This window comes from Seriola aureovittata, chromosome 11 (assembly GCF_021018895.1).
Source record: "Seriola aureovittata isolate HTS-2021-v1 ecotype China chromosome 11, ASM2101889v1, whole genome shotgun sequence".
NCBI classification, from domain to species: Eukaryota; Metazoa; Chordata; class Actinopteri; order Carangiformes; family Carangidae; genus Seriola; species Seriola aureovittata.
In genome coordinates, this window is record NC_079374.1 from 11,276,434 (window position 1) to 11,301,004 (window position 24,571).

At 42.5% G+C, this 24,571-nt stretch overlaps 1 protein-coding gene across 4 annotated transcripts in view; it reads right to left on the reverse strand.

Annotated features, from left to right (window-relative positions):
• myo16 (myosin XVI) overlaps positions 1 to 24,571 on the reverse strand; it is a 96,574-nt gene that overhangs the window by 24,086 nt on the left and 47,917 nt on the right. For all 4 annotated transcript variants that reach the window (XR_008829033.1, XM_056389431.1, XM_056389430.1 and 1 more), the window contains exons 9-27: positions 23,479 to 23,629; positions 23,150 to 23,300; positions 22,870 to 22,980; positions 20,507 to 20,572; positions 18,784 to 18,911; positions 17,150 to 17,255; positions 15,669 to 15,786; positions 14,058 to 14,205; positions 13,440 to 13,557; positions 11,434 to 11,551; positions 10,684 to 10,755; positions 9,841 to 9,982; positions 8,990 to 9,062; positions 6,171 to 6,323; positions 5,433 to 5,633; positions 4,520 to 4,595; positions 3,308 to 3,504; positions 2,188 to 2,268; positions 840 to 1,045 (exon numbers count right to left, since the gene is read on the reverse strand). Coding sequence is in view for 3 of the 4 variants with exons in the window: in XM_056389431.1 (XP_056245406.1) it covers positions 840 to 1,045; positions 2,188 to 2,268; positions 3,308 to 3,504; positions 4,520 to 4,595; positions 5,433 to 5,633; positions 6,171 to 6,323; positions 8,990 to 9,062; positions 9,841 to 9,982; positions 10,684 to 10,755; positions 11,434 to 11,551; positions 13,440 to 13,557; positions 14,058 to 14,205; positions 15,669 to 15,786; positions 17,150 to 17,255; positions 18,784 to 18,911; positions 20,507 to 20,572; positions 22,870 to 22,980; positions 23,150 to 23,300; positions 23,479 to 23,629 (2,416 nt within the window). In the remaining variant the exon portion in view is untranslated. The remainder of the gene's footprint in view (positions 1 to 839; positions 1,046 to 2,187; positions 2,269 to 3,307; positions 3,505 to 4,519; positions 4,596 to 5,432; positions 5,634 to 6,170; positions 6,324 to 8,989; positions 9,063 to 9,840; positions 9,983 to 10,683; positions 10,756 to 11,433; positions 11,552 to 13,439; positions 13,558 to 14,057; positions 14,206 to 15,668; positions 15,787 to 17,149; positions 17,256 to 18,783; positions 18,912 to 20,506; positions 20,573 to 22,869; positions 22,981 to 23,149; positions 23,301 to 23,478; positions 23,630 to 24,571) is intronic.

A 24,571-nucleotide genomic window follows, 5' to 3' on the forward strand; every position in this document is an offset into this window, starting at 1 on the left:
GAGAGAGAGAGAGAGAGAGAGAGAGACTTAGAGCTAAATCCTCTCAGTATTCCACTGCTTCTCAGAATCAGAAGAACTGGGGGACAAAGTGTGAGACAAACTGTGAGGGACAGAAAGTGAGACAGAAATGGAGGAGCGGTGGTGTGACAGAAACATAACATTCTCTCAACAAAAAAAGGAAAAAAAAACCCCAAAAAAACACAAGTGATAGGGGAAAAAAAAAGCTAGTGAGGTAGTGTAAGAAGATGGGGAAAACCAGCCAGGAACACAAGTAAGAGTAAGAGTTAAGAAAAGAAGTGACAGTGGTTATAATGACTAACATTTTAGTGTGGAACACAGTGACCTTACAGACAACTGAATGGTTAATGTGTGTCGGGCTGACATGGGAAATGTGATAGTGACATTCATCAGCTGCAATGGACTCTAATACGCTGAAAACACCATTCAAGGTTAAAGTGTACTTCTAACATTGCAGGTTGCAGTGACTTGCCCATGCTAATGTGTCAGCCTGCATGTGAGTGTGTTATCATGGATATTATATGCCCTTGCATTCATTTGCAGATGCAGAGCTGTCAAGCTTTCAGCAATCTTTGGCCTGATCTAACCTGACAGAGATCACAGTGACCTGCAGGGAGTGTAATGTATCTGAACAACTGAGATCAGTGAGACCAACAAAGAGAGGATGCAGAGCAACCTGACATCTGTAAGGCATTAAAGAAGCTGAGAGAGAAGAGCAGAGGATGTGAGGTGAATGAATCAGCATACAGCGAGAGAACTTCAGAAAACAACTTATGACAGATGCAGCACTCTTTAACTATACAACAATATCTGGCACTGACCTGCTGAGGAAGCCTGGGAAGGACAGGCGGACAGGGTATCCATAACGGATCATGTGCACCATCTCAAGCACCCCAATGTACTGCAGCTGGGTAGACACATGGAAGCTGTCAAAACTGTCTGGCTGACCACTGGAGTTGGGGCGCACACACTCCACAAAGTGAGGAGTGCAAGCCTGCAGTTTACTGATCATCTCTGACAGCGAGTTCTGAAAAAAGGAAAAGGAGAGGAGGTACAGCTGGAGACATTCACTAATAATTTTACAATCACAATAACAGATATTATCAAGAGAATGAATAACATGTTCTAATTTTAGTGTTTGGGTTGGAAGAACACTGGGACTGTTCTTGTTCAATAAGTACTATAGAAGGAAAGGGAAGCTATCTGACTTTTTTTTTTCTTTAATGTCGTAACTTGAAGTGTGAGCCACAGTGACTGGACTGAGATCACACTGTTTGTAACAAAGTGGTCTGATATTTGGGGGAGTGTTTCTTCTCTGGAGGAAAAAAAAAAAAACACAAAGAGCTCTTTGCTCTTCTATTGGTGTGTGAGCGTAAGGAAGCTTTCCTTCAAGCTCTGAAATCACAGATGCTGCATCCAAGGTCACACAGACACACACATATACGCACACATCCACATACAAGTAAACACTTAAATCTTTGTTTTTGCCACGCCTGAAACTGACGTCAGTATATGCTCTGCATACCCTTAGGTACAATGCTAAACACCTCACCCCTCATCTTTGAACGTCACCACCAGCATTCCCACTCCCTCCAAATGTGCGTATGCACACACATGAATGCGTGTGCATGGCACACTGGTTGTTGTTCATTGTTCATTCATTCATGTGGAGGGCTTCACGTTTGGCTTGGTACAGCATCATTTTTCAGCCCACTCTCTCCTTCTCTGCCATTCCCTGAGGGACTCATCGACCACAAGCCCACAACTCTGATTGTGCAACACACTGGCTTCATTCAGACCCAAGGTACTTCTGTGAGCACATTTCAGTCTCCCTACGGCACCAGCAGGTACTTTGTGGATATTCAGTAAAAATAAAGACAAAGGTCAAAATAAACCAACTGGTTTTGTCTGATTGTCATCATAACATCATAACTGTCATAATAACACATTTTTCTATTGACCTTCCCTAACAGTACCACTAAGCAGATGCTTAGACAAAAACAAACACTACTGGAATCTGTTGCTCTTACCAGTAATTAATCAGGTAACAAAAAGAAAGAAAAGAAAAGTTGGTTTTCCATACAGGTTGTTGAATGGTTTAATTGTTAAGTTGTAGCAATTTTTAACTAGTATGAAAGAAAAGCCCATGCAGACTGGAATCATTCTTACCCTCAGCTGGACAGCCACTGTGATGGGCCCACACCGCTCTAGTCGTTGGAGGAAGGAGCTCGAGCCTTTCTTCTTCAAGATCTGACAAGGGAGATGATAGGGAGAAAAATATTAGACAGCTGAAGAATCTGGAACACTGTATATACAACAGAATCATCACTTATCATCAAATTGGGCTGTGTGGCTTTGACAAGATGCTGTATAGGATTTTTGCAATCAAACTAAACAATTCCACTGAACCATTTTTCAACCATTCTTTAGATCCTGACTGTCCATACTGTAAATGTACTGTCTCTGTACACACAACCATCTATTGCATGTCTGTCCTGTCTGAGGAGGGATCCCTCTTCCAGGAGTTTTCCCTATCTCATTCGAGGGTGTAAGGACAGAGGGTGCTGCATGCTGCACAGATCGTAAAGCCACCCGAGGCAAAATTGTGATATTTGACTATAAAAATAAAACTGGCTTGACTTGTACCGTCTTATTTACAGTCTTACACAAAGTGCAGCATTGCAATATTGCCTAATGTTACTTTATAAGGTTGCTGGGACAGTTTAGAAAAGAAAGGTAAAGAATATTGTTACCAGGTGTGTGATTCTGAGTTTTTCTATTAGTATGTCATGAGAAAAGTGTATAATCACAGTCTTATCCCGACTGTGCGCATGTGTTATATGCTCGTGGATTTTCTAGCTCTTCACAGGGCCGTACAAACAAATCCAATTCTCAGAGGTTTATATATAGCACAGCGATGGGAAGTATCTTAAATTAGACTGTTGTTTTTTCCAAAAATACTATCCCTGTTTTTCCCATTGATCAGCACAGCAGTCAGTTGCCAGTTGGAACAAAACGCCTCTGACTGATTGTGTCACATGACTGTCTGTGCTCCTTGAGGTGATCAATTCCTATATTTAATTTATCTAGTTTCAGAGTAGTGGGATCAATATTCTTTTGAGAATATCGAGAGATATGCAATACAAATCTACTGGAAAAATGATAAAAATATATTTAATGGACAGAAAATTCAAGTCTTGAGCCTCAAGTTTAGGTTGCAGTCGGATGTAACTACAGGTACAGAACAATAAAACACTGCACTCACTACACTGTGAACAGTGTACTGTACCTTGGTAAGGTCATGGTACCGCCGAGACTGTTGGGGGACAGAGCTGGCAGTGAAAAGAGAGGCTGATGGCATCCTGTGGAGCAACAAGGCAGCTTTAGGCCCCCTCAGCCCTATGCGGCCGTGAGCTGCTGGCACCAGAGAACCAGTCTGAGTCAGCTTGGACTGGAAGAGCTGCTGCAGCAACACACTCTCACTAGCTGCCGGGCACAAAGCACAAACGTAGAGAGAGGGAGGAAAACAAGAGTGAAAACAAGCAATGGCATTGGTGGAAATAAGTGGGTGGAGGAGAATAAGAAGAGGTGGGATGAAGAGATATAAAGAAAGAAAGGAGGGAAGAACAGTGAGAAGGATGTAAACAAGGAGGGGAAGAAGGATCAGAGGAGTGAGGGTGGGGAGGGCGCATAAAGTTAGGTTCCATGTAAACAATCAGTCAGGCAACAAGAGGGGGTGGACTATGCCACTCGACAACACGTGGAGCGTTCCACAACAACAATGAGCTCATTCAGAAAAGCCAAACAACATGTGTGTGAACGTGGGCGTGTGACTTCTTTCTGAAAGGCTGAGAAAGAGAGAGAGAGAGATAGAATGAGAGAGAGAGGGAGAGAGGAGGAAAGGATGACAGGTAGGCGTACTAAGCAAAGAAAAACAAACATAAGTCGGACTCATTTAAGGACTTAATTACACACAGCTCTAAATAATTGTCTGTTCGTTTAAAGCAATCATCGCCACCACCTGAATATTGACATACATAGATGCCTTTGGCCTCCTATTAGCTTTAAGGTTTAAACTCAAAGAAGAAAACCACACTGTATGTGTGTCAATGTGTGCGGATGAAAGGCAGCGAGGCATCTCAGTCAGACGGAGGGATAACAGCCAAGTGTGAGTGAAGGGCTAGCTTTGAGAAGATTAGCCTCATCATGGAAATTGTAGCAATTAGGCTGCTGGACGCAAGGCTAGTCTGGCAGTCACACAACGACTGCCTGTGTCACGCTAACCACAACACCCCACATCTGGCACCTTCTATAGACAATATACACACAGACGGTGCTGTCTGCCGCATATGGGATGAAACGTGCACACACACAAACACGTCCACACTTAGACAAAGAGTGGTTTTGTGCGTTGTTAGCTTAGACAAGAGTGCATCTTTGTGATCGAGTGTGCACTGATGCCACAATGTGCTTATATGTGTGTTATTGATTGGGTACTTACATTTCATCGTAAACAAGAGATTCTGAGGAAGGAAGTCTTTGTTTCTTGTGAGTGATCCCGTGAGGTCATATGAAATCTGGTGGAAAAACAAATTATTTATGGACATTCACTTAAATTCTACATTTACTCTTCTACGCAACATAAAATAGTCATCAATTGGAAATTTATATTTACCTACATCTTTGTAAAAGCACCAATCTGAGCGCCTTTCACTACAAGATGTGGAAAATCTCTATATATCTTCTAGCAGGAGGGTGTTGACCTGACACAACAGCGTTTTTTCTAAATTTCACAGACGCAACACAGAATCCCTTTTTAGTTCTCACTGTCATGATGAATGTGGCCTTCGTAAGGCAGAGTACGAATCACAAACAAACAACCAATCAGGTGCTCGTGTTTTTGGAGCATTTGCGCTCTAAAACAGAGAAAGTAGATTAAAGCAATGTAAATAAGCAGAAGTGCTTACTCTAATTCAGATAGATAAATGCTTTATCTCCAGTAAACACGATGCACAACAAAACTGTACTAAATGTGAGTGCACGAGTGAAGTGCATGAGCATGAGTAAAGTAACAACAGAAAATCCCACATTGGGGATGTTTCAGATGCAGCTGTGTATTACATACAGTAAGTGTTTGCTAAAGCCACTCCCTACACTTAAACGTCCTACAGAAGGATTGAGATAAGGTAAGGCATAAATATGGTATTCAAATCTACCTATGTTATCTGCTGTAAGAGGTGTGAAAAAAGCCTTTCTGACAGCTTTTCTGTTTTAGCAAACCTTCACAGAGAATATGTAAAATAGATGAATACAGTCATAATATAGGATTTCTCTGTTTATCATTCAGAAGTACGACTCAAGTGCTACCAGCCTTACCACTTCTACATACATATATAAATGTAACACGGGCACACCTGTCCAGCGTAGTGGTTGACAGTGAAGGCTGGGCCCTGGTCTTTAGGTGGGGGGTTTCCATTGCCATCCTTAGTGGTGAGAGAGAGGCCGTGAGTCGAACTGGAGTCCAGCTGGGCTGACAACCTCTTGTACAGGGTCTGCTCTGCTGGCCGCAGGCTCTGGCTCTCCTCATCTAACACACACAGCAGTCCCTGAGGCTTCTGGAGGAGGAACAAACAAATACTCATATGTTATTTATGTCAGTCATGCTCAGAGCATGTCCTAGTAGCACTTTTATCGATCCCCCCTTGGGCAGAGTTGACCCTCTGATATCAAATAGCTTCAGTTATATTTTGTTTTAAAATTCTTTCAGGCATTTCAGCCATTAGTGATAATATATTAGTAGCCGCAATCAAACCAGGTACATTTTTGCAATTATGGTGTACGCATCTTAACCTCTAGACAAGTTGTATGCCAGTTTGATTTCTTACACAGCATGTCACATTTTTGCTGTCCCAATTTCAAATGAAATCTTAATTAGGAAAAAAAGAGAAAGAGCAATTTGCTTAAACCATTTCTAACTCTGAAAAAGAGACAAAAAAGAAGAAAGCCTAACACAAAAAGCAACTTTCTTAAGTGATGAAATTGTCCGTAACTTTAATTTAGCCGTGCGATTGTTAATCTTTTGTCAAAGCTCTGGGTAGGCTTGCAATTAGAATATGACACTGGACTGGACCAGTCCTAACCAGAAACAATACCTGAAGAAAGAAATCCAGAACGGCAGACTGGGTGCAGGGGGAGTGTGCGGTCTCCATGGCAATGCCCTCCTGCAGACACTCAGCCTGCTCCTGCTTGAATAGCACCTCAGAGACGTACTGCCTCAGCCGCTCATTGGTCATGTTCACACACAGCTGGAATGCACCAATCACACATGTACACACACACACACACACCCACACACCCACACACACACACACACACACCAACCTGTAAACACACACTTCAATGCACATGGTGAAGTTCCTCAGAGACACGCTGCTGAATGTTTGTTTTTAGAGCAAACAAATGCATGAATACAATCTCAAACATAAACTGCTGTGGCACCAACAGGGAAGTCAATGGGGCATAAATTAATTGACTGACAACTCATACAACACACCTGACCCTGAAATTATGAGAACTGCTTACAGGGGCACGTCCTGCATGATGCACACAGCAATGGGCGTCCCCCTGCATGGCCTTTCTGCTACCCCCACAATAATAGGGAGCAAGTGTTCCTGCTGAGACACATGAACTCTTCCTAACCCAGCAGTCAACCAATCACAGCACAGGGAGGAGTCAATCAAATGGGTTTTGTCTAGTGTGCGTGCGTGCGTACTTCAGTTGTACTTCAGTTAGGTGTTCCTCTTTTCAACCCAGGATCTCATGCGTCTATCCTTTGAACTCTAATATCTTTTGCATCTAACAGGAGAAAAGTTGCTAGACCAAGAAAGACGTACAAGCCAAGGGATAAAAACATGACTCTAGACGTTTAGGTGATAATAAGCAGCTGAAAAATAAAGTCAAAATGAAAATACTCATGTTGTATTCAGTGCCCTGCAGCCCTTAGCTTCGGGGTAATGTTTACATGATTTACCCACTCACTGCAAAGACTGAATGCTTATTTGATGGACATGTGAAAATCATAAATAAACATGGCTGAGTTGCGCTTCCGAGCTGTGCTATGACCTACATGCTGTCTAACAGCCTGCTGGATTGAGAAGTGCTGATTTAGATGTGTAATTCTCTGCTGCAGACAGACTATAGTCCTGTTTCTCTTTCATCGATGTTAGTCTGCGCTTTGTTTTCAGCGTAGTCTAGTCTATTAAAGGCTCAGTCCCAGCAGGTGGTTGATTGAGTTAGCTCATTAGCAAAGTGCTGAGCAGGTACAACATACCCCTGACTAGCACAGCTCTAATTAACAAGCACTAATGTCCCTGATCATGCTGCGCATGTGGAGCATGCCTGTCTACCTATGTGTCTGCACGTGTGCGGATACATGTGTGTACAAACATGTCAGGACTTGTTTGTCACTGATGTGCCACATCTACTGTAAGTGATCATCGTGTTTGTTTATCCAGAGCTTGCTCCTACCCCTCTCCTCTCTGTGGGTGGTGGGTGATTTGTGTGTTTTGACCAGGCTGATATTAATAGGCAGCTCAGCAGCAACAATGGAGAGGATGTATGAGGCAAAGAGGCAGCATCGCCGCCACCTGCCAGAGATAGTTTCTCCTTTCTTGCTCATTTTGTTCCTCTCTCTTCCCTTATGGTGCTCGCACTCTCTGTGACCTGAAGAGATAAGGTTATGCAATCCCTCACTTTGCTCTTGGATTAGAGAACATCCAGAGGTAGAGTAAGGCCACTGACATCTTAGTGCCTCACACACATGAACATCATAGTCACACGCACATGCACAAAAGCAAAGACAAACAGTGGCCTAAATAAAAGCTGGGGGATGGCTGGTGGCTCCAAAGGAAGGGAGCGTAAACTATGAGTAGCAGGAATAAGCACTTAGCCTCTTGAGCACTGTGAATTACACCCGAAGAGACCCCTCACATACACATGCAGTGACATATGGACTTGTCTTCCTGATCCCTGTTGGTCTTACAATAGAGGAGTCTAATAACAGTGCATACTTGATGAGCACATAGCAGATTTACAGCCCATAACATGTGAGCTGTGTAGAGCTGCACATGTTGTACTCTCTACACTATGCAATCTAATCACACACACTGACGAACTGAAAACAAGCAGTGTTGACATGCTGTTCCATGTGTGCACACAGTATGTTCAAATATACAAACAGGTACAGAAACATGCTCTCAGTAGGGAAAAACACATCGGACAAAAAAATAATTAAATAAATAAAGATTATTAAAACAATTTAAATTTAAATTCATATTCTTCATCAAGTTCAACTCCCAAATTCCAAAAATGTATTCCTGTACATTATAAAAAATGCCACTGCGTCTCCTTTCTTAATACACTAATTTAGTAAAGTCGCATGTAGCTGTTGTATGATGGTATAGAAAAGGAAAAAACTGCATCAACTAGTACAATCGCAGAAAATTGTTGAATATTGTCAAAATTAAATTCCCAACACAAAACACAGACACAAACACACACTGGTTTGAAGCTGCGTATTACGTCTAACATCTCGCACAAAGGCAGCCATTGTATCAGCCGTCAGTTCATCTGAGGACAGCTGAAAATCACGCCACAGTCTGCCACAGACCTCACCTCATTCATTACAATTACAGACTAAAATGTTCAGGCTAAAATAGATAACAGCCCAAAATATTTTAACAATTTGATTAAGATCTGTTTGAAATTACAATATCACATTCTATTCTGGGAGATTTTTATAGCTCAGGATGGCCTTCCAAACCAATGACATTATTCTGGGAATGTCATAAACGCACTTGGGTTAATTAGAAGAACTTATCACTAGGCTTGAAGAGAACAGGAACACAACATTGATGGGTTGTTTTGGGGGCTGGGGGTTGCTGAAATCTAAAAATAGTAAGCACTGTCCCACCTGCTCAAATCCATTTCTCTGAAATTCTTCAAACCCAAATATGTCCAAGATCCCAATTTCCAGGGCAGGATCACTGGAAGACATAAATTAAAAAACAAACAATCAAACAAAAAACCAAAAAAAAAAACAGGATTAATGTGAGAACTTATCTGCTTGCTTTGGATCATTCTGAATTATCATGCTTGTCTGCAGTGTGTGTGTGTGTGTGTGCAATAACACTTCTGGAGGGGATGTGCCATTTGACAAATGTATTACATTCTGTGGTTCGTGCGTAAACAAGGCAAAGCACAAACACATTCCAGAAGATGTAGCCTGGGTTATCTAGCAGAGTGTGATAAGACTTCCCAGCATCAACAACACCAAGGATCCTATGGCCTCCACCTGGGAGTGGGAGTGGGAGTGGGAGTGTGTGTGTGTGTGTGTGTGTGTGTGTGTGTGTGTGTGTGTGTGTGTGTGTGTGTGTGTGTGTGTGTGTGTGTTTGTTTATGCATGCCTTAGGGTGTTTTCACTGTAAACCACCAGAAAAATTTCTGTGGAAGCTCAGGCCGTTGATATCTATTATCACACACAACACTAATGAAGTATATCTGTCATCACACACAAGCAGTAACTCAGTCAGGGCCTGTGGGCTGACAAAACTGATAATGAAACTTGACACAAGGTTTGGAGTGGGCGTTTGTAATAGTTTATATTGCATGACATGCAGGAATAGGCATCTATACTGAAATGGAAAATACTGAACAACAGCGTAGAGGTGTGGACGACACACCGAAAATTGGTCGCACACGCACGCACACACACACACACACACACACACACACACACACACACACACACACACACAACTATACCCAATGCTGTCGTCCTGTCTCTGAAGGTAGTCGTTGACACTGTTGACCAGATAGCTGAAGAGGCGTCCATAGATGGCCTTGGCAAGCTGGTCTCTGTACTGCTCTGACATTTCTACTGTGTGGCGCCGAGTGATCATGTCACCTGACACAAAGAGAACATGGTAACAAATTTCTGGCACCTGACAATTCGGATGACAGCACAGTGACAGTACAGTATTTATGAGGTCCATTTTAACAAAGTCCTTCTACGACTAGAACTAATTCTTGCTAAAGAAAGACCCATACATTTGCATGGCCAATAGTGCTGGCTGACTTTTTCTGATCACAAACATTATTATTTGCATCTATGTTAGCTAACTTGCAGTACAAAATATCCAAATATATATTTTTGAGGTTAATTTAGACATAAATGTTGTAGTGTTCATTTGTCCATGAGAGACCACTGACCAGTTTATTTTTCAACTACAAAGTGTCTCTCTCTTTCTATATCTTATTTTTAAACTCTTGAATATTACCTGTTGATACAGCACCTGTATCAGCCTCAAAAACTTCAACTTCAACTTCAGGTCAGACTCTAGTTCTTGATGCTGACCATCCGAGGCTATTCGATCTTACAGATAACGAAGAATCCCAATGTGATTTCCCCCCTTTTTTGCCACTTTGGAATTCCCTATTCCCTATAAATTGTGGTCAGTAGTCACCCTATAATTGGCACAAGACACACACCTAAGCGACATCCTGCTGTTTTGTTGAAATTTAAGTTGCTGCATCTTATTAAAAGCTCTATTTTTTCTCTATTTCTGCTGAGGTGTTTCCTGATGGCGAAGGCTGGCGAGTTGGTACCTTTGAAGAACTGAATGTCAGAGGTGAGGGCTGTGCTCAAGTCACCGGAGGACACCTGCAACATTCCAGCAACTGTGGCGAGGAGGACAAAAAAAGATAAGAGGCAGAGTAAATGGCACTGGCATGATGACAGGATGAAAAACAGCATTAAACATTAACTGAGCATCAGAGAGGTAGTGCTGATAATATCCCAGAACTCAATAGGTTCTGCACAGCTCTGACGATGATATCACGCAGACAGCACAACAAGCTGAGCTCTGCTATTGCTCATCCCCGCTTAATCGATCGGTGGATTGGGGAGCAATTAGTCATCAGTGGATTTCTGAGCAGAGACCATATACGAGCAGGAGAGGGTGACAGCAACCTCGGAAACCCTTTGCTGATATCACAAGCCATAACATCACATCTCCCTGACAACGGCTGGCTCTTTCCCGTTCAGGCGCTGATGTCATTTGTTTACCATCTCAAAAAAGGTCAGGGATCACCGGAGCACATGTAGCGGCTGCATAATGAAAGAACCAGACAGAGGGAAAACACTGCCCCAACAGTGGGAAAGTGTGTGCATAAAAGCGCTCTTTCCTCACCAAGGTTACGTTTTGGCAGAAAATGCAGCTTACCAAACAGGTGACTTTAGCTAATGCTGGCAAGCGATTACGAGGTAAACAAGAAGAGATAGTGTAATGCGCCCCTCCTCCTCACCACCTCCACACTGGGTGGAAATGTGGCCCTAACTGTGACGGGGGCACTGACCTCTCTCCAGCAGCTGCAGGTCAGAAGGGAAGGCCGTATTGGCATCTGTCAACACAGTAAAACGTAGGTCCCCAATATGGAGCACAGCCGACAGCAGCGTAAACACTGAGTCAACCTCCTAGCAGAGAGAGAGAGAGAGAGAGAGAGAGAGAGAGAGAGAAAGAAAGAGAGAGTTGAAAAAAGAAAAAGAGGGAGCAAGAGATTGTATTAATCCCTAACTCAAAATAGTCCCCAGCAAATGCACTAGTTAACTCCTGTGTAATAACGTTTGCTAACAGCTACATTGGCTACACTGGTTTAGGAATTTATTTGATATATATTTCAACAATGAAACTCTTTGTTTCTATATAACAACAACTAATTTTCAAACATTTAGGTTCTCAGTAGCAACAAATTGCTTAGGGCTGAGGGTAACAGACAGTGAGGGGATGTCGGCAGCACCGAGAGCCCGACATAAGCATGGTTGGTTTGGAATTTTCATGGGATTTTTTGACAATAACAGAAATATAGAATAACCAGCCTTTTCCTTCTATGTACTGCAAAATACAAAATGCCAAAAAAAAAAAGAAAAAAAAAAAGAAGCATGAATACCACTTAGAAAATCCAATGCTGTTTTAATAACACCTACACCCTCCTCCTTCCATTCACACACTTCCCACTCTACCTTCCTCTCTGCCCTTGAGTAGAGGACGCTTAATGGAATACCCCATTACCCACTGCTCTGAGAGGGGGATGTTTGAGTTTAAGGGTGTGTGTGTGTATGTGTGTGTGTGTGTGTGTGTGTGTGACTGAATATGTCTACGTGTGCACTCTCTCTCAAGGCAGGATATTGGAGCTGATATCTGGGAGATAAACACAAGCATTAGTCTCTGTCTGACACTGTATACACAGAGAACCCCCCCCACTTAGGGAGGAGAAGAAAGGGAACGAGGGAGAGAAAAGGAGCGATCGGGAGCGTTAATGACGATTGACCTTTGGGTCTGGACTGGGAGTCGTCCCCTGATGAGAGCTTAGACAGAGACCAATGGGTGTTCTACCACTTCCCCTCCTACTCCCCCATTCCTTCTTCTGTCCCTTGGTCGCTCACTCTTATCCAGTGAACACTAGTGCCCTCTGATAAAAAACACTATCTATCGCTCTGCTCCTCTGTCCCTTGCTTGCCTGCGTGTATTGACTGCTGCTGGATTAAAAGGTGAGATAGTGGTCACTCACTGCTGACAGATGCTGTCTGGGAATATAAGAATAGAACCTGATAATGGCCTGGGAACACAGCTGGTGGAGTACAGGACGGACTGTACCACAACTACTTGCACACTGTAAGCATTGGTCACAAATTTCATATGGTCTTTAGATAGATAATTGAAACACATGCCGAGTCCTAATTCAGGATCTGGAATCCCAATAAACACACATATCTGTGCCAAATAAGTCTCAACAAATGATGCCTGTCTCATTTCAAATGCTTATAGCGCCTGAATTGGCAGGATACACTGTTCCACTGCAGCTCTCAGCATCAAATGCTTATAGTGCCTGAATTGGCAGGATACACTGTTCCACTGCAGCTCTCAGCATCAAATGCTTATAGTGCCTGAATTGGCAGGATACACTGTTCCACTGAGGCCTCTGCAGCTCTAAGCATCCAACAATCCATTATGAAGTGGTCAGTGTCTTAGGTATTACTGGGATGCAACTATTCTGGTCATGACATTTGAAATATTTGACTTACCGCATTGTTTTAAAAGCTCATAAATTAACCATTAGTTTTGTCCTTCTTAAGGTTAGAATGTGAACAAGTTGACGGATCGGCTGTCGCCCTTTGAAGGCCCTATTTCTGTGGACTCTGTTACACTTATAGAGTCAGTTTGTGCCAGCAAAAATTTGGGGTTAAATCTCATCAATGACATCATAAGTGGCTTTTTCAAACTCTGTGATATCAATGTTTTGAATAATCCCTGTTCTCAAAAACCTTTGAATAAACAGGCAGTGTATGCAGTGCCAATCAATACCTGCTTGTTGAAGCCCAGGGCTCGCAGGGCTTGTTTGACTGCTGCAAGGCGTTCTCTGCTCTGGGCGGAGGCCGTAGCTACTGGAGGGTTCTCCCCTGGAAATCTTCCACTGAGATACCTAAAGTAAAGACAGAAAACTGAATACTCATGGACCAATACTTTAGACAATCACAAAAGCAAAGTAAGCATAGAGGATATGCTGAGGTCTGGTTCTACAGTGAGTATAAAATGTCAGGGGATTCCATTCTAAACATGTACCCATGTGCTCAGTAGTTAATCGTGTCTTTGAATGGGAGAGACCCACATAAGGGGGTATACAATGTAAATTCATGTATGCATGCATGCACAGATTCTCTCCGTGGATATCAAATATGAATGTATTATGTTAATAGAGTTTGGGCTGAACCGTATATTATGACCTCTGCAGCTTTTTAGCAGCATGTACTTCACATAATTAGTAAGGTCTCTAAAACTGATCCTTTTCGTGTCTGAACACTTAAAGCATCATTAAACTGAAGAGCTCTTGTGGGTCAGATCACCAGCTATAACTAACAGTCTCCTCCTCGTCAGTGATTTTTGGAACTGGTAATATGCATATGGCACCTGACAGCCACGTACCTATGAGCCAGGACATTGTTGAGGTAAAGTGCGCTCTTCTCCTCAGGCGACAGGCCTTCAGCCATCAGATAGAAGATGCTGAAGTTGTGTTGATGAGGAGGCAGGTGGACCAGACGAGACTTCTCCAGCATGTATGTGTACACACGGGCTTAAACACCAAATGTGAATACTTTAACAACAGGAGTGTGTAAATATAATTTCAGCAGTGTTGAATATAGTTATCGGTCCCAAACACAAAATCTGTGTCCACTGTTCAACAGCCAGTGCTCTCTGATCAAATTAACCGGGGTAAAATGAGGTCAGCATGGTCGGAAAAATGGAACACAAATAGAAAACGCCACAGCAGCAGACTGATAAGCTTTTACTGCCCCCTGCTGGTGTTTCACCACTTTGCACACAATCTTACAGAAAATTATATCTGTATAGTACTGTGTTAGTTATACTGTGAATCTTGTGTAGTTTATGTATACTGTACTTTTATTATAAACTTAGTGATCCAGACTGTGAAAACAACAACAACATGACAATTTGCTCAGTTATCTTTGCAAGAAATATTCTATGCATTTAGTTAATCACAAATAAATGGGATAAAAAGATCTAAAGAAACGTTTTACTTGAGGTATAGCAAAACACAACTATAGTATAGACATTTTGAAGAATTAAGTAGAATGTTTTGACACTTATGACTTTCTACATGTGGAATAAAAATGATCCTATAGTGGCTTGATAAATTGTTCGGACCCATTCACTTTTTACACACTTTATTGTGTTGTACATTTAATTTAAAATGGTGAAAATCAAAAACTAAAATCTCTCATTTATCTAACCCTTAATTCAGTACTTTGTAGAAGTCCCTTTGGCAGCAGTTACGGCTTTGAGTCTTCTTGGGTGAGTCTCTACAAGCTTTGCACACCTGGATTTAAGCAGTTTATCCCATCCTCCCCGGCAGATCCTCTCAAGCTCCGTCAGATTGGATGGGAAGTTTCTGAACTGCTATATCCACCTTTCTCCTAAAATGTTTTATGGGGTTTAAGTCTAAGCTTTGCCTGGGCCACTCGACAAGGGCAGTCAGAGACTCCTCCTGAAGCCACTCCAGCATTGTCTTGGCTGAATGCTGCAGGTCACTGTCATGCTGAAAAGTGACTTTCAGGTAGCATGGACTCTGGAGCAGTTTTTTTTTTTTTTTTTTTGAGGGCTTCTGTATTTGGCTGCATTCATCCTTTCTACAATTCTGACCAGTCTCCTTATTGCTGCTGCTGAGAAGCCCCCCTTTCTGAACTATGTCTGATCAGTTCGGTTTGCCACAGATGGACTCCAGTCAAGTTGTAAGTACTGTAAATAATAAAATCTCAATTTGGAGCGGCCCAGCAAAGGGTCTGAATACTTTTGTGAATGAGAAATTTCAAGTTTCTAAAAACATGCTTTCACCACTCATTGTGGAATATTGAGCGTGGATTGATGGGAAATTTTACCCACTGAAAATTATATCTACAACACAATTGTGCAGAAAGTGAAGGAGTCTGAATACTTTCTGAAGTCACCGTACATGAAATTGAAAGTAAGTAACATCACATTCACATCCGGTGCTGTAGTGACAGAACTGTAGTTTACCTCTGAGCAGTGTCCTCCTCTTTTGACAGTACTGAATGGTCAACAGCTTGGTAAAGCGGCTTGAACTGTTGTTCCTTTGGGTCTTTGCATGACCAAAAGCCTCCAGAATACAGTACACCTGTATATGATATCAAACCAAGAGAAAAGTTCACAGTGCTTTACAATATCTTTTAGAGTGATGTTTACTGCGGTGTAAATATGTTCTGTTTCCATCCTTTTTTCCAATAATGAAAACAATTTACCTGTAGTATCTCTAGATCTGAAACTAAATGAGTTCTACTCCCATTCCACTTTCTACCACTAGATGTCAATATGCATCCATTATCTGGGTACTGAGTATTTTCTCTGTCCCAGGATGATCAGAGAGCGAGCTGACCCAGATATCGACGACATGGCAATGACTTCATCAGAACACAGCACTTGCACTTCCAGGCTAGACACTGCTTTGGTGATAACCGACAGACTGATTGCAGAGCAGGTGAATCGTGTGTTAAGCATCACCAACAAATACAAGAAGAGGAAGTGATATAAGTGCTGACCTATATGACAGATTTTGCTTTTCTATCTGTTTTTCATATACAGAGGGAGGGGGGATACGAATATCCCGAGTCTGCTAAAACATTTTTCTTCTTTCATTAAAATATGCCAACGTATTTTTCTCTTCAAAATGAATGTTTTTTCGATTGTAGCATCTCCTGATTAACTGGAAAATGATGGGTACTTGTTGATCTTCTGTACTCTACTATTATTATTATTTTACCCAATTCTCCTTCTATAGGCTGAAAAGGAGAAGAAGAATGAACTCCCATCCAAGAATAATGCACAAACAATTTTCTCTGCTGCAAATGGTTCCGTCATAAAGAACGAGCATCACAGAGATAGAGACAGCGTAGCAGAAATTTTAATGATGCAATCAAACACGGGGTCTGAATGCTCAAATGGTGTCTCTGACAAATGAACAGCTATCGAGCACAGAGGAAAAGACTACAAGCAATGGCTCCATACTGTGGTGTGGTAATCCATAGATCTATTCTCTCCCCCCACTACAGCAACAAGGAACAGCAGGATGCCTGCACAACCACCTACGAACACTACTTCACTGAGTGCTATCGGATTTTTTTATTACAGAGATGACATGGGGGGGTTGAAAAATAAGCACAATAAGACAGGATGTAAGATTCAGTCAGTGCCTCGCTTTGAAGAACACAAAAATATTCATGCGTTTCTCACTGAGGACTCATTGTGTTGAGCATGGAAATAAAAAAAAAAAAAAGCACAAATAAGATTATTTTCTAGCAATTTGCCTTTTTTGCAAAGTCAAAGCAAAGAAACAAGTACATGAGAGCAACAAAGGAATCAAGACTCATGCCCAGGATACAGCAGTTACATCACATTTACCTTAGACAAAAAAGCCTCCAGGACAACCCATCTGAAGACTGCTTGAAGTGTAAAATAGAGGAGTATCTTACAGGCAGACTTACATGTTTCATTCTGGGATCCAGTGCGAAGCCTTTGGGGCTGGAGCGGGCCGTCAGGTGTCTCAATATATGCTTACATGCCTCTGATTTGCCAGAACCGCTTTCACCGCTATAAAGACAGAAAAATGTAGATTATTTGTCATTTATATTTTAGGTAAAGTCAATATTGTTTTACATGTTGTCACGTTTCTTATTGTTTCATTTCTTAGTGTTGCAGTGTTTTATGCTGCTATGATGTGCTTTCAATTATGAACAATTCAGTTGTGCTGTATAATATGGTAAAATATTATATACAATATTGTATCAAAAATTATACAATAAACTTGCTTTATGGTGATACGTGTATTTAAATTTTAAAAAGCAATGAAATTAAAAGACCATTAAAGGAAGCTAGTTATCAGGTATAAAATGCAAAACTTAACAGTATAAAATCTGTTTGTTACTTTGTGTGTTGCACTGCTCTGTACACAGAAGAATAGGTGTGATGCTTTAGTCATCAGGGTGTTTCCTTCACATCCCCTCAGTGACATGTCTCCACCCACCTGACATCACCCCTCCAGGGACCCCTTTCCATTAAATTTCCAATCTATTTCTCTGTCTAACACCACTAAGACTGCACTGTTGACCACCGCTTTTCACACGCTGTTACTGTTACAACTTATCTGACACTGGAGTCCCGTTTTTTAATTTGGCACTGAGTGGATAATGAAGCTGACATAAGGTACCTCTACAGTACATGCTCTGACACTCACCGACATGCAGAGAGTTGAGACTGACGTAGTAACACTAAGCAGATGGCTTCAGAAGGTCAGAAGCCCTTACTAATGGCTGCAGTGCGCTGTGGTGCACTGTTTGCCTGTGAGTATGTGTGTTGCTATATTTCCTACTAATGGCCCTGCTGAGTGTGAAGTCTAAAGGCCTTTTCAATGTCTTTTCATTTACCAGTTTTTATTAGATTTCAAGGGCATTTTGTTAGAGCACCGTTCTCTGGGGATCATGGCAGCTGATTGCCTGTAAACTTGTAGGAGCATGCGACTGTGTGTGTTCTTTAGTGTGCAATACATGTGAGCAGACACAGAGAACAGCAACAGAAAGCGTGAACTACAGAGAAATAAGAAAAAGGAGTGATAAAGTGCAGCAGGGAAAGAATGAGAGAGTGAGTGTACATGCGGACGAACAGCACAATGTCCCTGCATGCCTGTGTGTGTGTGTGTGTGTGTGTGTGTGTGTGTGTGTGTGTGTGTGTGTGTGTGTGTGTGTGTGTGTGAGTGAGATGGATAGCCTGTGGCCAGGGCGCATTAACTCTCTGCCAGATTGGTTACAACTCAGCGGGAATGTCACTGGAGAGCCGGAACGGGATTTAATTGCAATCAGGGAGCTGCCTCCGTCCAGCCAAGGACAAAGAGCAAGACGCTGTAGTGCTCCCAGCAAACATTCATCTCTGTGTGAACGGTGAACAGGTCTCCAGCTCAGCTCAGGGTGAGATCTATTAATCTCTCAGGGAGTGTTTAACAGGTGTGTGGCAGTAGGGTGTGGACAAACCAGGTGGCCAGCTGAAATTGCTGACATTTTTGTCTCACCATCCCACTACACAGAGTTCAGTGTTTGAGTGAGGTGAAGGAAGGGGGGGGGGTTACCTTAAGATGAAACACTGCGGGCGTCTCTCCTGCAGCATCATGTGGTAAGCTCTCTCTGCTGAGGAGAAGATGTGAGGGGGCAGAGAGGAGCACAGACGACCTGTGGAGCTCAGGTACAACTGACTCACCTGAGAGAGAGAGAGAGAGAGAGAGAGACACACACAGTCCATCAAGACATTGAGTAACAACCTTATGTAACATGGATACACGCCTGGACTAAGCAACACAGACGATTAAGTTTCAGCAGAGCAGTGAAACCATACTGCATATAACTTAACATACGTGTCTGTCCAGCTCACTAACAAGGTGTAGTTTACCGCTGATTCTAAACAAGTAGTTCAACAAAACTGCCACCCCTTTAAACACATAAGCTATGGGTGACCCTGCGACTGTTGCTGGTTTACTTTAAAACAATAACCCATAAGCCAACAGATGCTCTAATAACTTCATTCCACGCCATGTCAGTGTGACAGAAAAAAGTAAAAAGACTCTCTTTGCCTCTGTCTTTTTTAGGGATTTAAAAACACCTCATTGAATAATATATCGCAACACAAACATAAAATAATATGCATTATGGAGCTGAACGTTAACTGCAATATTTTATTCCTCAGTTTAGTTTTAACCAGATAAGGATCTTTTTCTAAAAAACTGCTTTTTTTAAAAAAAATCAGGAATGGTAAATGTTAGGAATGATGAACTCTTACAAAGTTGCACAATTTATCCATAAGGGTGGTTAAATAAGGAATTAATAAGTCGTAGTTTTAACTTTGTGAAAAACATAGTAAGTGTATCAGGCAGTGAGCCCTCATTGTCTGTCACACTGAAGTGTGAGATAACTGTGCTGTAACACCCCTATCTGTAGCCAGACCAGCAGATGTGTGCCAGTGCTGTGTCTGTGGCGATAGAGGTGGGAAGGAGGATGGGCTGTGGACCACCACTAGACCAGAGGGGGTGACAGACAACCAGCAGATCACACATGTTGTGACATATGTCCTTCTCACCCTGGCTCCTCCCTGATCCTCCACACATTTCTCTCAGTTGGGTACAGATGCCTGGAGTGAATCCAGACACAGGCAGGAATGGGACTGCCAGAGGGGGCCTGGCTTCATTCTGTCATGGCAGTAGAGGATGTCTCCTCCTCCATTCAACCCCTCCTGGGCTCACATGGGCACACACTAAACTGGCATTAATTCAGCTATTTCAAAACGAGTCATCCAGTATTTAAACTAAGAGACACATGTTATGAAGAACCAGAGCCTGTCAGCCATTCACTAACAGTCTCCTCTAGTTGTTAGAAATGTTAATGTGCTGCTTTTCACCGATAGCGATAGTGTTTTTAAAATTAATTATTTATATTGGAGAGGTAGCGAAATAAACGTGAGTCTGAGAGCAAGTGTGTGTGCGTGTCTCGCTAAACTGGATCCCTCTATTTCCTGGCTGATGTGGAGTCAGCCTTATGCTGTGTATCACTGACAGGAAGACTGCATTATTTATCAACCACAAGGTCCATTTCATCTGTTCATACTCTGCTTATTATACAGCAAACACCGCCTCCTTATAGCGTGATTTTGCATGTAAAATGCAAAGCATTTCCAGTGCAAAGCCAAAGGTTTTAGACAGGTATCATGGTGTACTTACACTTGCAAATTTAATATTAGGAGACCGAAGCACAGCATATCACGTAAGCTTATGTGAAATAGAGGTCATTTAAATGCATGCTTACCAAAGTGGAATAGATGGGCAGCTCTTTATTTGGATTGACCAGCAGAAGGATGTGTCCAATGTAAGTCTAAAACAGAGCACAAAAATACACCCGAGTCATCTTCAACTCAGTAATTCAGCTGAAAACAAGAAGTTAATCCAATATCATAAAACATTGAACTTTTGGGTGTGAGGTGGCGCAGTTCTGCTTCGGTGGACAGTTTTGACAAACTGCTGGGTTTTAACCACTTACAGATTACCCAAGCTTAACACTGACCTGGAAACAGAAGTGCTGTGATGCTCTTTTCTTAACATCAATATTCATGTTGGTGACTACCTCTATTAACATAAGGATATGGTAATTTCATGACAGAGGAAGGTCAGGAGGGGGACCTTCAATGATAACCTCAGTAATGACCTTTCTCCAATAAAAAAAACAACATCCACTCCCACATAGTTTACGCTCAGACCCCAAGGCCATTTAGATAAAAATAACCAACTCTCAATTTCTGACCCTTTCCACTAAACTGCTAACACTCGGTTTCTCACAAAGACTCCTGGAGGCTGTTTGAAAGCTTACACTGTCCCCTGGGAAAGCGCAGGCATTGCTAACATTCTGTAACATGCTGCTCTGTCCTTAGGCCCTGGCTCAAGGTTAATGACTTGAACAAATTCCCACTGCTTGCAGACAGAGGGAAATTCTCTCAACTTTTCTGCAGTTTTGTGTTTTCAACCGGGTAAACTCGTTTGAAAATACTGAGCCACTTTTCCTCCCAAACTCTTTCACTTAATCTCATGACATGCTTGTCAAAAATCCAGCCTTCATCAATGTCTTCTCTCATATCCTTCCTCTGTTCCTTGCCGCTCTCCTCTGGGATTTAGCGGTACACTGGTCCTTCTATCCTGGCAGAAGGCAGCAGATCACTCATCAAAGCCCCATCTCTGACCACCCTGCTGGGAACATATGGAGTGTTCATTGCCTGTGTCCACTTGCTGTTTCTGTCCTTCACCGCTTTCTTCACCTCTTTCTTGAAATGTCCTCTATTACTGTAAGCACGTAAGGTCAACCACATCAGATATAGAAAAAGGATTGATAAGAAGGGCAGAAAACGCAGAGAAATGAAATTAATTGGCCAAATGAAAAGTGTAAATTACAAACTTAAACTTAAAGCCAAGACATTACTCACTTACCTGGCTTTGTCTACGTTTATGTCTGGCCCACAATGCATTACTGTGTCCTGTACACCTCCATGACAAGAGATTTATACACAATCAGATCAAGCTCGCTCCAATATACTTATTGTAGCTGCACTTTGTCAACTTACTCTTTTTTTTTTCATCACTTCTTCCTCCAAATGGACTTCAACTCAGTATCCAGCCCTCATTATGCTGAATTCTAATCGTTTCTCTTTTCTTCATCCACCACTCTACTTCCTTTTATTGTCATCCCCTTATCTGTGTCCCCTGCTGTGGCTAACCCTACTGTCTGTCGCCCATCTGGGTTTCCATAATAACAGACTATTACTGCCTCTTCACAGAGTAGAGCGCGCACCGGATAGCTCCACATTGATCTGGTTCCAGTCTTTATAGAGCTCAGTCCCAGTGGAGAATTATGTGCCAGACCACAGTTTTCAAGGGAAGGAGAAAATGACAGGAATATGGAATGGACCAATTGTTGGAGATGAATGTATTTTACTCCTGAATATAGTTATGGATTTATCTTTCAAATTGATCTAAATTGTATTGATTATGCAGTTGTCATCAGTCTAAGTATGTGTGTGTGTGTGTGTGTGTATGTGTGCGAGCGTCTGTGTGTGTGTGCTTGTGTGCGCATGCTTATGTGCATGTATGTTAGAATTAGGCACCACCCTTACCCAAGTCAGTGAGCCGGAACAGGGAGGGCAATGGAGTCAGCTCATGAACATCACCCGTTGCACAGACTAAAGCCTTAAATACATATCCACTGCCAGTCACGGACTGTAGCAGTAGCCATAGGTCACAAATATAAATATTATTTGCACAATAGGTTCTAGAGCTTGAGGAGGTACAGTGTGTGTGATGCCCTGTGTGAGCTGTATATAAACATGTACATATGCTCCCAAACCATAAACAACACAGCACTCCACTACAGTCACCCCGTTATGCCCGAGAGAGAGAGAGAAAGAGAGAGAGAGAGAGAGAGAGAGAGAGAGAGAGAGAGAGAGAGAGAGAGAGAGAGAGAGAGAGAGAGAGAGAGAGAGAAAGAGAGAGAGACACACAGTCCATCAAGACATTGAGTAACAACCTTATGTAACATGGATACACGCCTGGACTAAGCAACACAGACGATTAAGTTTCATGTTTAATGTTGAGTGGTTTAGTGGCACAAGGACAGTGGAGACTCACATAGATTTGATCATTGCCAAAGCGCTTCTGCATCTCGTAGAGCAGGCTGCTGTCGGTCAGCTCGCTGAGGGATGCCAAGTCGTCATTAGGTGCCGGAGGCATCAGCTTGACCTGAAGACAATGCAGGGCAACAGTTAAAATGAACATGCAATGATAAGCTGACAAAAAACACAAAAAAGTAACAAATGTAAAATGTGAAATCTCTCTTTTATCTGTTTTTGAAATTATCTACGTTCTTACTATCTAACTGTGCAGAAGGAACTGTAAGAAGATGAGGTACCTGCTCCAGTTTGCTGGCTCCAGAGCTAAAGGGACCATCTAAGCAACTGTCCTGGGAGGGCTGTCCGCACAGCGCTCCACCTGCCTCTCTGAACATGGCACATTTTTCCAACAGACTGTCCCGCTTAGAGATTGGGAGATACAAGGGGTTCCTATATATGATGAGGACAGTCAAGGAGATGGAAAACGCACAGCAGGTGGAGGGACAGGAAGCATGTTCAGAGCAAAGTGGTGGATGAGAGAAAGAGGGGAACAAAAAAAAACAACCTTATTTACAATCTAAGTGGTAACCATTAAACAACATTCGTGCTTATGAAACTATTAACCCACAAGTTCTTGACAGGCGTGGTGACGTCGTGTGATCCGCCATCATAGCGTTGGTCTGTTGGGGGCAGCGGAGCGGAGGGGTCCTTCAGTCTCTGCAGCCAGCTCTCCTCTGCGCTCTGAAGCATATCAGCTATAGGCTCTGATGCCGCAATGTCTGGTGACGGGACACACAAGACGGGCCAGTCAGTGTACTGATTAGATGTGAAATATGAACTTCAATGAGACAAGTTTAATTTGATATATACCAAAACTTTTAAAATGTCAAATTTGTAACCTGCGAAATGTATTTTCTCACTATTCTCTGCCACTCGTGTACAATATAAAGACATTGGTGAAAAGACACTGAGAATGTGGTAATATTTATTAGCTCAAGAGGATAATACTCTGCTGTGAAACAACCAGATACACCTTTCTGTTTTCCTGTCTTTGCCCTGTCAACCCTCCTTCAAAATCTGTGTCGATGAGCCTGCACTGGTGCAGAATGTGAACCCCACTGTGGGGTTAAGATCCTCCCTGTCTGTAATGAGGTCTAACAGGTCACAAGAGAAGGGAATGGCTTCATCCTGTCTTTTTATTTCTATGTGACTAACAACCCCCTTGACTCCCATCTCTTATTCTGTCTTTGTTTCGTCATGTGGACGGCAGAGGGAGGGGGGCAGGGTTCCAAGTAAGAAAGAGGGGGGTTGTTTCAGTCTCTAAGGGCGTCTCTCACATCTTTTCTAAGCCTACATGCTAGAAGGAGCTATTGATTGAGGCCGGAGCGAGGCAGTCGGTGATGTGATGAAGACGTGGGAGTAAATGGTTAGAAGCAGCCACGATGTTCTAGGTAGATCCCTCTCTATGGCACATTTCATCACTATCACACGAGAGACTCTGCTAACATTTACTATGACTACACCACAGCAGCAGTCTGGTTCAAAGGGTGTTATTAGAATGATCCTGTTCAGGTTGGAGACACGGGGAGTTCTACCCCTCCTGTGTCCCTGTGTATGCGTGAGAAGCAAATACGGAAGATCGATCAGGATCAACAGCCAATAACGGCTTTTACTCCAACATATATGTAATTGGATTTAATAGAAATATGTTAATTTATAAT